General features: G+C 40.9%; 1 protein-coding gene across 1 annotated transcript in view; it reads right to left on the minus strand.

Moving 5' to 3' along the window:
- Mcad (Medium-chain acyl-CoA dehydrogenase) overlaps positions 1-3,872 on the minus strand; it is a 33,777-nt gene extending 29,905 nt beyond the window's left edge. Inside the window, exons 1-2 of the mRNA XM_071674613.1 lie at positions 3,523-3,872; positions 1,586-1,688 (exon numbers count right to left, since the gene is read on the minus strand). Coding sequence (XP_071530714.1) covers positions 1,586-1,688; positions 3,523-3,540 — 121 coding nt within the window. The 5' untranslated portion in view covers positions 3,541-3,872. The remainder of the gene's footprint in view (positions 1-1,585; positions 1,689-3,522) is intronic.
- Positions 3,873-13,775: the final 9,903 nt, after the last annotated feature.

Raw genomic sequence — 13,775 nt, forward strand, 5'->3', positions numbered from 1 at the left:
ACGTTACTTACTCGATCAAACCACCTCACACCACACATTGTCCTCAAACATCTCATTTCCAGCACATCCATCCTCCTGCGCACAACTCTATCCATAGTCCACGCCTCGCAACCATACAACATTGTTGGAACCACTATTCCTTCAAACATACCCATTTTTGCTTTCCGAGATAATGTTCTCGACTTCCACACATTCTTCAAGGCTCCCAGAATTTTCGCCCCCTCCCCCACCCTATGATCCACTTCCGCTTCCATGGTTCCATCCGCTGCCAGATCCACTCCCAGATATCTAAAACACTTCACTTCCTCCAGTTTTTCTCCATTCAAAACTCACCTCCCAATTGAATTGACCCTCAACCCTACTGTACCTAATAACCTTGCTCTTATTCACATTTACTCTTAACTTTCTTCTTTCACACACTTTACCAACCTCAGTCACCAGCTTCTGCAGTTTCTCACATGAATCAGCCACCAGCGCTGTATCATCAGCGAACAACAACTGACTCACTTCCCAAGCTCTCTCATCCCCAACAGACTTCATACTTGCCCCTCTTTCCAAAACTCTTGCATTCACCTCCCTAACAACCCCATCCATAAACAAATTAAACAACCATGGAGACATCACACACCCCTGCCGCAAACCTACATTCACTGAGAACCAATCACTTTCCTCTCTTCCTACACGTACACATGCCTTACATCCTCGATAAAAACTTTTCACTGCTTCTAACAACTTGCCTCCCACACCATATATTCTTAATACCTTCCACAGAGCATCTCTATCAACTATATCATATGCCTTCTCCAGATCCATAAATGCTACATACAAAGGCAAAGGGGATACGAGTGAGTGCTCAATTTACAGAGGTATAAGTTTGTTGAGTATTCCTGGTAAATTATATGGGAGGGTATTGATTGAGAGGGTGAAGGCATGTACAGAGCATCAGATTGGGGAAGAGCAGTGTGGTTTCAGAAGTGGTAGAAGATGTGTGGATCAGGTGTTTGCTTTGAAGAATGTATGTGAGAAATACTTAGAAAAGCAAATGGATTTCATCTGATCTTGCCATTTTTACTGATTCCCTATTCAAAATAATTTCTCAGCATAAATTAAGTATCCATTAATTTACTTAAATGGCCATTTCATAGGAAATAGGTAGTACAAAACAGGTGCCTAAGCACAATGGTGCTAATAAATGCGTTTAAGTGAAGCCTGAAATTATCTCAACCTTATCTGGACTACTTCCATCTCATTAAAACTTAGCTGGACTTACTATATTTCCCTTAAATATACCAAACACCTATCATACTATTCCTTACCTTTTGTTTTCACACTTTTTGTCACCCTGTTTTTCTTTTAATTTCTTCTGATGGAAGTTTTCACTTTTCCTGTTTTTATTGCATTCAAGGTCTTGTCTCAGTGAGGAATACTGCCTGTGACTAGCTTTGGCACAAAAATTCTTTCAGTGCTCATCCTTTTCCTTAAATCTCTAATTTTCCTTTGCTGCAAATGTGGTGCAAATCACAAGAACAAGGAAATCTAAATTTTCTTTCATTCGCTTCTGACAATAAAAGTTATACATACTTACCAAAGCAAACACCTCCTTTGACGGTGGAACCCACTGCTAAAGATGGCTCAGCCGAGCTCTGCCATCGCACTAAAGATCGCACAAGAGGTGCATTACGCAACAACTGCAAACAAAATATAAAATGTAAAGTCGTGCTCAAAGATGTAACATAAAAATATACATGGAAGCCCTTTCCTAAGAAGTTATAGCAGTCCCACCAAGAAAAACCTCGCATCAGCATTTAGCTTTACGATAGAACCAGATCTCAGATATACTGCAAAGTCCTCCAATAAATGGTATTAGCCAATCTCCCCTCATTTCAAAGCAGAAAAATACACAGGTCAAAGTAAAGGAAACCCAGACACTGGCAAATACCATCTACTTTCTTGGTTTGTCCTGATAAGGCACAAACTTTATTCACTTAAATATCATAACACCTGAATCTTACAGCAAAATGAAGATATCACTATTCTTTTATAAAATTGAAAAGGATGGAGACCCCCATTTATCCATTCCAAGGCAAAAGTCCATTATATTAGAGCTACTATATATGGTAAAAGCTCTTACCCAACTATGTTTCACTAATGCATCATTATACATTATAGGGCCTTGTTGATTAAAAATAGGATAAAAGAACCTCAATTATTCTTTCTAATGCTTAAATCTCTCATTCAGTAAAACAGCCTCACATAGAATAAGCTACACCCTAAGTATTTCTCAATGATATCTAATACTGCAGAACAAGGTCTTGCTGGAAAAACAAGCAAATTTGTCCTTTGCATCATGAAAAATAAAATCTTTACTCAAAATCTTTACACCACTTTGTGCTTAAAAGCCATATTTTGATGAACTAAATTACTAAACGTTTCCCTGAGCTGTAAACCTTTGAGGCAGTCAGCTAATAAACCTAGAGCTTCACAAGAAGCATCATGAAATAATGAAAAAAAATTTACAAGTTCAGTTAAACACTGTTTATGGCCAGAAGTCACAGATTAACACAATCTGTATTTCCAGAACATGGTTAAAGGAATAACCAATTACAAATTGCAATCATCATATAGATTACAACTAATCTCAAAGAGACTAATGAAAAAATGCTGGTGTTCCTTAGCAATGGAATTTTGAGCTTTAGTTTGGAAGAACTTTTATCATTATATCTTCAAGTCTTTGAATGAAACAAACAGTTAAAGTGGTGTGCCTGCTTTAGATCTCTTTTCTCAATCATTACAGTGTACAAGTATCAATTACTAATGCATTCGCCAAAATCTATGATTCACGAGCAAATATTTTCTCAATAATGTTTCTAAGGTCCTCATTAACTTCAGTACTTCCTCAATCTACATGAATTAATAGGACACGGACCTTCCATATTACATCTTCCTAAAACATCCTAAAGTAAGTAAAATACGTAAATGTATTAGTCCATGTATTTTCCTGCAATGAATGGCGATATTACAGTCGACTACACAGAGAAGTTACGACATTTCTGGTATTGTGCAATCAATATATCTGTTCTTGAAATGCGCTGATATATATGTATCATTCCATGACAAATGAATATTAAGGGATGCAACTCATTCATATATAAAAATGGAACTTCTGTTGGGGGGGAGTAAACTGTAAAATTACCAATTTCTGCAGCAAAATACATGTACAGCGAAGACATCTTTTTATATATTTTACCAAGGATAGCATAAAGTATAACGAATTATTTAACATGTATTTCCCATTATAATACAATCAAGTGATGGCACAGCGTAAACAGTGATTACAAAATATATTGGTATGGATATACAATGATTAGTTTGATGTTATCTAAACATACCAGGTGAGCATGATTCAGTTCAATAACAATCTCAAGGTTGTACTCATACGAGGCTTGTGTAGGGTTACTTACTGACGTTCAAATATATCGCTACCAATTAATACCTACAGGAGACAACAATATAGAACCTTACCTGTCGTAGACAAGCCATACTTGCGTAGTTGCAGTTATGAAAGTGACTGGCTCCACTAGGGGTATGATTTAGACGAGGTCAGAAACGGAGGTGAGAGTTGCCAAAAGAGTGGAGTCTGTGTAGTGAAAGGATTGGTCGCGGTCTGCTCACGGGTCCAACGTAAGACTCGAGGGGGGGGGGACATGATAAAGCGATTATACGAAGGGAAATACCATCTATACCATCTTGTGATCAATTTATGTATTAAGTACTTCCAGTCAATTTCATGAAATGTTATATAATCGCCGTTTCCGATGCATAATGAACGATCTGTTCTATACGCATTACAGGTGTACCCGAATGTGTGTGTGATGCTGGGAGAAAATCTTACTCACGCGATGCCAAATAGCTTAACCTTATATATATATATATATATATATATATATATATATATATATATATATATATATATATATATATATATATGAAGGTGAAATTGCACTTAAGTTCATACAATTTTATTTATGTAATTTTTCTATACATGTAGCACAACATGTTTCATAAAAACAACTTACCTCATCAGGTGGTCATCCCTGACTAGGGATGATCACAAAAATGCGATCGCTAAACATTGTCATGAACATTATCACCCCTATAGTTGAAAATCCCGTTATTTTATACCCCTGTGCTGATTATGAAGCACACAACGTCATTGTATCCGTCTTAATTGCAAACACTAAGAACTTTAATCTGTCCCCAGACAATTCTAAAGCCCATCTTGGCTTTAGCCAAATCATTATGCGAGAACTGACAAAACACGAAAACAAAAAAAAAAATGTTACTCATGACACCCAGTTACCTAGGTCAACCCCCGCCACGGAATCTTCTTTAAACACTCTCCCTGACAACGGTTACGGCCAGACAAAGCAGACAGTGCTTGTTCTATAAACACTGGGTGCTGGACAGCGGGAATCAAGTGTGACGGGATTTAAATAACTACCGCCCAGCCTTCTCCAATCCCAACCACAAACTCCTCTGACCTCCTTACTCTCCAAGGGAAAATGGGTGCGTGCTATCTAAAAGCACTATTCCTGAACAAGCAAGGCAAATCTGAAATAAACAGAATATCTAACTTATGGCAAACCCAGGAGCCACAACTACCTACCTACCCCCTCCCGAACTCCTTACTTCCCGCTTCCGAAACCCCTAACGCAAATTCATCATCCCTGGCGACCTCAAACAACACTTCAAAACTCTCCTCCAGCAACCTGACCTTTAGCCCTCTCAACTTCCAATACCACCTCCGCATCCTCTACCACAGCTCCCTCCAACACCCTTTAATCCGACATTACCAAGCCATTCATATCTCCACTTTCCATAATCCACTTCTACATCCTTTACCACAGCTTCCAGACGACCCGATGTTGTGATAACAGCACACGTATTACTAATGGTCATAAAAATCAGACACTACGGATGCATATTCCGACAGTCACCAGACAGGACGACCAGTGAACACGACGAGACGACGGCCTGGAATTTGACCTGGGTGAGGTCTGAGGTCACGCCTTCATACTCAAGGGTCGCATGGCCGTGTTCACGGGTGGTGGTGTGGGTCACACATTGAACCCGACCATATGACCAAGATACAGTGAACAGAAGATAGCGGCAACTCACAGAGAACAGGGAGATAAAAGTAAGGTATAGTGAAAGGGAATGATTATGGGACGGTAGAGTGAACAGGGAGATGCGGATAAAGGTATAATGAACAGGGAGGCAAAGTACAGTGAAGAGGGAGATTAAGAACAGTGAAGAGGGATAAGGACAAAGGTACAGTGAAAAGGAAGATACATGCATAGGTGCAATGAATAGGGACATATAGGCCAGGTATATTGAACAAGGAAATAGGATAGAAGACAGTACACTAAAAAGAAATGGATATATATATATATATATTTTTTTTTTTTTTTTTTTTTTTTTGCTTTGTCGCTGTCTCCCGCGTTTGCGAGGTAGCGCAAGGATTATATATATATATATATATATATATATATATATATATATATATATATATATATATACATATATATATATATATATATTGGAAAGGATCACAATTTTGCGCGTGATCAAGATATTCCTAAGAGTCCACGGGGAAAATGAAACATTAAGTTCCCAAGTGCACTTTCGTGTAATAATCACATCAGGGGAGACACAAGAGAGAAATGTAAGTCAGTTGATATACATCGAAGAGACGATGCTAGGACGCCATTTGGTAAACATGTTTACCAAATGGCGTCCTAGATGTGTGCAAGATATAGTTACTACGATATTACTAGTAATACTTACTAGAGATTGTTATTTGATAGTTGATGTTCAAGTGAAATTAGCACGGGGCCCATAACCATGGTTGAAACAAAATCTCTTAATTAAGACATTAATGATTTAACTAAGCCAATGGACTGCTCAGCATACTTTGACAAGTGACTTTCCGGTGGGTTCAGGAAGAGCCAATAACCTTCGTACATCTAATACTTAAATGAAATGACGTGAGTCTGCATGATATGACAATAAAATATAAGTAGGCACGCAGTGACTGCAACATCTTAATATCTAAGTGGTTGCAACACGACTAAAATGGATCCGCTGATAATATTACGTTAGATATCTAAGGCTACTCACGGTGAGAAATAATGTTGCGTGCATCCTAACACGACTAATACTACCAAAAAATCCTAATTTACAATCGCAAAGGGCTCCTAGTACTCTGGTGCAAAAAGCTCACTTGAGTATCACTTTGTAACACTTGTTCTTAGCTGGATTTTGAGTAGCGGGTCTCTGGGCGTGAGTGTGTCCGCGGCCAAGCGATGGACCCTCGTCCTCCACATCAGGTCGGTCCGTGCTCGCGTTTCACGCAGCAGCGCACGCCGTACCGCGCCCTCTGGGTCAAGCACGCCACAAGCACGTCCTTAGGGTTCTCTCCAGTTGGGATCCTGACTGGTGCCCTACAGATACTCGACCAAAAACAAGTGCTCGAGCCAACCAGGTGATCGACCCAAACAGATGAGCAAGCCAACCAGGTGCTCGACCAAAACAGCCGCTCGACCCAAACAGCTGCCCTGTTGGAATTGAAGTTATCAGTGTCTCTTGTAGACGTACTATTGGCTCGTTACCTCTCACAGGGGTAAGAGATTTGTATTCAGCATGAAAAATACTTCTTGTAATGAGCTTTTAAAGGATATCTTATTTTCCGAGAAAAATACCAAAAATTAATGGTAAAATTTACAGTGGGGTATCTAGGGTATGGCGGGTAGGGCAGATGCCCAGGGCGCCACTTGAAGGGGGGCGCCACTCAACAGGTTTGTTTTTTGACATATGATACCTGATTGACATTTCTAACTGTTTGATTTTGTGAAATAAGAAAGAAACTCGCGTACTTTTCAACTACAGTAATATTTTGCTACTATCAGTTGCATTACCGCTTCTACGTTACAATTTTGATCAAATAAGTCTTTGACTTAAGTCTTTAAGAGTTTATATAAATCTAAGTTTGGCCTAACTCAACAGTGTATAATTATACTGCACATACTCTTATATACATCCACTGTATATACATTTTCAATCAAGCCAGGGGAGCAATTTCAGCGCTTGCCTTAGTAGCTATTTCTCCTAGATAGGTTCAATGACCGGGATTTCCTAGTAGACGCTGAATGGTATTTTTACCCCCGGCTGATTAACTGACTAACTGTCTCCAAGGAGATAGGATCCTCAAGGCGACCTAGTCTCGTCTGTGTACTGCGTGACACGGAATCACGTTGGTTGCCAAGGCGATTATTTCAGTTTCCCTGGTTAATCCTATATGGGAACTGCTATAGACGAGGATATGTCCCTCATGAGTTTAACAGTTTAATCTCTATAGTTAATTAATCTACAGCTATACTCATGATACATGCCAATGGTTGTTTTAAGCACTAATTCCTTACATGATTCTTACAATATGATAATTTGCTCCTTGCTAGCTAAACAATATCACAAGACTACCCATACTTGCAGTTCTACCCCCAATATATCAAATAACTATACGTCATTAATACTAAACTATCATACAGGATAGACAAATATGACAAACTGGCTACCACCTGGTTCCTTGTTGACTCAGTTCGTGCGCTTGTTTTGAGATAACATCATGAACACTACCCGATCACTCCTTGTCCGACGCTTCCACCCTGTTACGTGTATATGTATACGATCCTTCCTATCTCGTTGTGTGAATATGTCCAGTACAGTGGAGCAGTATTAATATTCAAGGGGAGATTTTCAGTTGAACATAATTACTGGCGTCTGGACATCATTTGCAAATAAATCCTCGTAGATATGGGAATATGGTGAACTGATACGTCATATCGGGTTAAAAGAAAAGGAGACTAAGATATTTATAATTACTACAAAGATTTATGACAAAATTGTATGAGTGTTCTTATCTGCTGACAGATTTACTTGGTGACATTGTAATCCTTAAATCTAACTGGATGCAAATTTCAAGTGGGTCTCACCCGATACTTAGTGACTTCTCACCTGCTGCTACAGCAGAAACATCTCTATAGCCTACCTCAACCCTGTTCATTAGTTCTGCATGCTACTTGGTATGTCATTGGATTCTATAAGTTTGTCAGTTGTTTCATGATCATTCAGCCACAGAAGTTTGGTAATCTGGACACCCTCTCTCAGCAGGAGAACCTTTGACTGTCTACAGCTCTTGATGGGATGCGCTGCGATGTTTCGTTGTCCTTGCCACCGTCACTGTGATCGAATGGAATGTGAGGGAGGGTGTGATGTGCCACACAACCTCGGGCAACAGAGGACTTGGAGTTTTTAGCCTGGCCACAGCGAGAGTTAGTGAAGCATAAGAAAGGAAGGTCGAAGACCTGGATCATCTTGGTTGCCTTAAAAGGTCTCTGTGCTTCCCGTAGGTGTGTCGCACATCTGGTATATGACACTGTTGGTTCTTCATGCATTCGAGATTCCTTGTCGACAGAAGAGTCAGTTCGCTTTTTAGTTTGGAGTGCATACGTACCGCTGAGGATGACCGTTCACAAGTGGCAGGATGAGGTCACGCCCTCCATTAGTGGAGGCGTCACTCATGTCCCTCATCCCGCTACCAACGAGCGTTGTGTGGCGCCACCTGCGCCACCTAGTTCAGTGAGGATCAGCGGCGCCACTTAGTATCTCCACCACCACCCGACCCCACACCTACGATACCCAGCCTCGCCACTCCCAGTAGTCCCGTTTGACTCTACGTTGCCACAACCGCTAAGGTCAAACTAAAGCGGAGTTGATGCAGCGGCACTCAGATGCGAGTCCGTTAATAAATTCTTCGTATAGTGTGAGACTTGGTCATGAATCACTGCATGACTCTCCATGACCACCCCATCCCTTTAGCTGCTCAACAGGTGGGGATACATAGGAAGGGCTGATAACAGGAGACCTGAGGCTCGAGAAAAAGGCTGTTATCTACGATTAATGTGTCATTTGCGATAGACACTGGATAGTAGACCATACCGTTCGACCTGGACATGGTAGAGCAGGTCGACTTGACTTACGGTTTACCAGATGACCTAACCCTGAGCCGCGCCCAGAAGCCACGACCCTTCCCGTTGTTAGATTTGTACTTGGGAGAGGCCCTAGCTGGTGACCCATTCGCCTAATACAGGGGAGGAAATTCATGGCGTGGCTTCACTGCACTTATCGCCTGCATGTAGAATAGCCGGTCCTAGCGACCACAGGCAACAATGGTAGGTTACCACTGAAGATCACGCCACCAAACAAAGTCAATCAACCAAGTAGAAGTAGGCGCCACGCGTTATCATGGCCCAAGGTTTCATTAAGGTCCACCAATTCACCTGTTCCACTTGGTCCCACCTGCATGACCACAGCTAGAAAGATCAATACGAGATGATGATAATAGTGCACTGTGCATTCAGATTTTTTTTGTCATATGAGATGGCACGGGCAGCTGAGGCCCTAATCATGGCCATCCCATTAACCCTATATATATGTATACCGTAGCCTGAGCCAGGTACCCATTTTATCGATCAACCCCTAGAAGTGGATCAACAGCTGGTTTAACTCTGGGGTGACAGCCACAACCAGGATTAGAACCCAAGCGCTCCATCCTAGGCTGCCCGTGAATGCGCCACAGTTTGGAACGCTATCTGATACACCAATCCGTGTTGTTTTACACACAGGCATGACTTTCCCCAGACCCAGGTATTACCAACGTCTTTCTAAAGCATAGAATATGTGTTAAAGTAATTTTACACAGAATGATACGACACAGTCACACCGATGGAGACTTTTGACTCGCTCGCACACGGTGGATAGTATCAGGGGTGACAGAGTTCATGAGGTTCGACCTCAGACTTAACTCTTCCGACAGAGTCATCAGACTAGTGGTGGTGGTGTTTGGGGGAGGGGTTGCTTGGCGTTTGTAATTGCCATATTCGCTGGAGGGACAATTCAATTCCCGTTTAATGAGCTGTAGCATACCTCTGGGTATCTTTCTTGCGTCCCAAAATATCTATACCTGGTGTTTGTAATTGCTATATTCGCGGGAAGGACAATTCAATCCGCGTTTAATGAGCTGTAGTATACCTCTGGGTATCTTTTTTGCGTCCCAAAATAACTATACCATTATACTCCTTCCGCTTTGTGAGGGACGTTGAGGGACGTAGATGCCGATCCGATGTTTCTTTCTTATAACGTCTACAGTATTTCCACCTTTACCAAGAAGCATCACGTGTATGCTTGGGTCAATGGACAGTATTTTCAGTACGTGATTTGCTGTCCATAGGGACGTCGTTGGCGTTGGATGCTGGCGAGAAAGAGTCTACGTCAGCAAGTTGAGATAGGCTGACCATACACCTCGTTTTTTTCTTTCTTTTTTTTTTTGACAGGCCTTGAGTGACCACCTCACGATCACCTGTTTTGACGATATAATCTTTACCGGGGAACGTAATGGTGACATTGTAGTCATCCTGTAAGGATGGGGTTTTACCACTGAATATGACATTGTTCTCGGGAAGCATTTCCCGCCACTATATCCAACTGTTCATTCTCTTGGTGGTGTACTCATTGACGCCCTGCCTAGGTACGTTCCCTCACCTCCAGTCATTAATGGTCCCACGAGTGTCTGAGTTTGTCGCTGTCTAGTTCATCTCTGTGGCTGTTGATGGATGAACCTCTACCCTTTTCTCCATCAACAGCGGTGTCCCTCAAGGTTCTATCCTGTCCTCTACAGTTTTTTTCTCTCCTTTTCATCAACGACTTTCCTCTCTTCCACAAATAACCAAGTGCACTCATACGCTGAAGACTTAACGCTTTATTCATTCACATCCTTCACTTCTGCTCCTTTTTTCTCTCTCACTCGATTTGAATCTCGTCTCGACACAACCTCCTCAGTAAACTCAGACTTGCACAAGATATCTCAGTGAGGTAGACGAAATCTAGCGAAGTTTAATGCCCTACACTGGGGTGTTCCTAGCTCTGCATCCTTACTTGATAGAGTCGAATCGAAAGCGGTCCTATCTATAAATTCTCCCAAGGTAAGTTCAGAACTTGACCCGCTTGCCTACTATTTTTTTTTTTTCTTTTTGTCTCGATAGCTGGCTGCTTGTGTACCCCCACCAGTGGCTCGACCATGTGGTACAATGCGTCCCACAAATCATTGCGTGTCTGAACCGATAATGTTATCTGTCAAATGGTGATAAAGACAGTCCCTTGATAAGAAAGTACAAAAAATCATCCACTGCGTGCTTCTCTGAGGTTGACTCACATGGGTTCGAATCTTTGACCTGGCAGTCAGCCTACACCCAACCCAGGTGATTATGAAATATACGATTTAACCCAGCTCATTAGCGATAGATAAGGGAACTGCGAGAGTCAACGGTTTTAACGACTTGTCTTACATTCTCAACACTATTCAAGAAGAGTTAAGTGCAACATCTTTCGCTTATCGCCAAACTTGATTATCTAAGCAGAACGGGTTTACAACATTCCATCCGACACACGGCTTCTTGACATACAAGAAGAGCTAACTTTTCAAAGCTCGTTCAACCCTTTAAGTTTGCTGACTAACCATAACAAGTCACAGAAAACGCCTTATGTTCTCGATACTAATCTCTTTTAAAAACCCTGCCACAGGCCGTCATAGGATCAGTCTCTCAAAGAGTCTCGAGCGGATCTCCACGTTGGGGCTGACGTCCCAAGCCTCCACCTTGTTGAAACAATCTATTTTTGATAAAGGAAGATTTCTTTTATATCTTTCGACCACGACTACAAGCAATAACACGCGAGTGTTTCCATGGTGTTGTGGTTATTGTTACTGACTACGATCAGCATGGAGCTAGTCGATGAATGGGTACCTGGCTTAGGTTGGGGTGGGTGTGCAAAGACAAGTCACATATATACAAGGTAGAGAGACGAGGCATCATGAGTGTACACTGTTTCCCCGTGACACACATGGTAATCTTACACACACCCTTGCATATCCTATAGACATTATTCACATAAGTAGATGAAAAATATCTGCAGAGTTTTCAGATTCACATCCAGCGACAACTTTAACAGGAGCTGATAACACAGAAGAGGGAATTTAGTAGATAATACAGATGGAAAAAAAACGCGTAGTGTGTAAGATTCATTTGTGGCCACTGCAATTTCAATGGCTCATGTCCGATACGTAAGGAACAAATCTTCAGAGTTTCGGTCCAATCCATCGAGAAAACCTTTAAAAGAAACTGATTTTCATTTCGTGGAATTTGTGAAGCACTGAAACAGACTTGGTAATCAGCCTTTTTTTTTTTTTTTTAAGCTCAGTACACGATATCTACCTTCAGTCTAAACAAACATACATACGCACAATTGCAAAGCAAGACGCCTTCCACTTGCTTCTCAGAGAGGACATGAATACACCAATGTTGTCATCTCAACTTTACTCCATTCCATCTAGGAATCGTATCATCTTACCTTCTCACTGTGAAACACACCAGCTCGAGTGTGTTACAGGGTACTATAAGAAACGTAGACATAAAAGTACAGAAACATGTCAATAGTAAAGAGAGAAAAAGAGAATTAGATGTTTTAAATCGGATTCTTCCGCGAGTAAAGTGGCACAAGTGTCGTTCGTTATGCCTATCATGGACTAGGGAGTGATAGCAGCACATTTGGGCTGGGCTACTCTGCTTCTAGCTTGCCTGCACGCAAACCCACATTCAGTATACAAATAGAGCGTATATATATATATATATATATATATATATATATATATATATATATATATATATATATATATATATAGTTAACAGAATGTATCGGAGAAATAAGATAAAAAACAAACTCGTATGCGTTTCAAGCGGGAGAAAAGATTTTAATGGTGTATTTCAGCAACCGCATTCATGATGCAATATATAACCTGGCGCTTGGCAAGGGTCGCTGAGGCAAAGTGCCAAGTCCCTGGCCGCTCTCACAACAGACGATAAGGGAGTATGGGTAGGAATAAAATATACTAGTCTCTGCAGCTTATGGCTCATTCGCGGCAGCTCAGGATTCTCTCTCTCTCTCTCTCTCTCTCTCTCTCTCTCTCTCTCTCTCTCTCTCTCTCTCTCTCTCTCTCTCTCTCTCTCTCATATAAGGCTAGTTGAGAGAGTAAGCGGATCTAATTTTGCAGCACGTGCAAAATTTTCATTGATAGATACTCTCATATATAACTTAGAGTACGTATTGATTGCAATAACTGCAGTCTGTTGAGGATTTTAGACCAAAAAACTATCATTTTCTTCAACCAAATATTTCTTTCGATGATTTCCTTGTAAAAGATTTATAAGATTCGCCATTGAATTACATAAATAGAATTGACATATTGTCTGACGTTGTTTCCATTCATTTCCAAAGCATTGATGATATTTAATCTATGTCGCACGAAAGCCCATGGAACCAATATTACAACATAAGGTTAAGAATAACAAGTAGTATTGAAGGAGAAAACAACTGATAACACAAGAACAACAAGTGGTGCACTACAAGGATCATTAGTTCATGGTCCTTTTGCTTTTATGATGGATATAGATGACACAGAGTTAGATTTAATGAACCAAAATTACTATATTTGACGACGATACAAATATGGAAATTAAGGCGACATCCAAAAATGATTACAGACGTATCGAAGAAAAGGAAAAAGAAAAAAATAGATTAGTCGTCAGTCCTTCTATAGAATGACA

The sequence above is a fragment of the Panulirus ornatus genome, chromosome 20 (assembly GCF_036320965.1).
Source record: "Panulirus ornatus isolate Po-2019 chromosome 20, ASM3632096v1, whole genome shotgun sequence".
NCBI classification, from domain to species: Eukaryota; Metazoa; Arthropoda; class Malacostraca; order Decapoda; family Palinuridae; genus Panulirus; species Panulirus ornatus.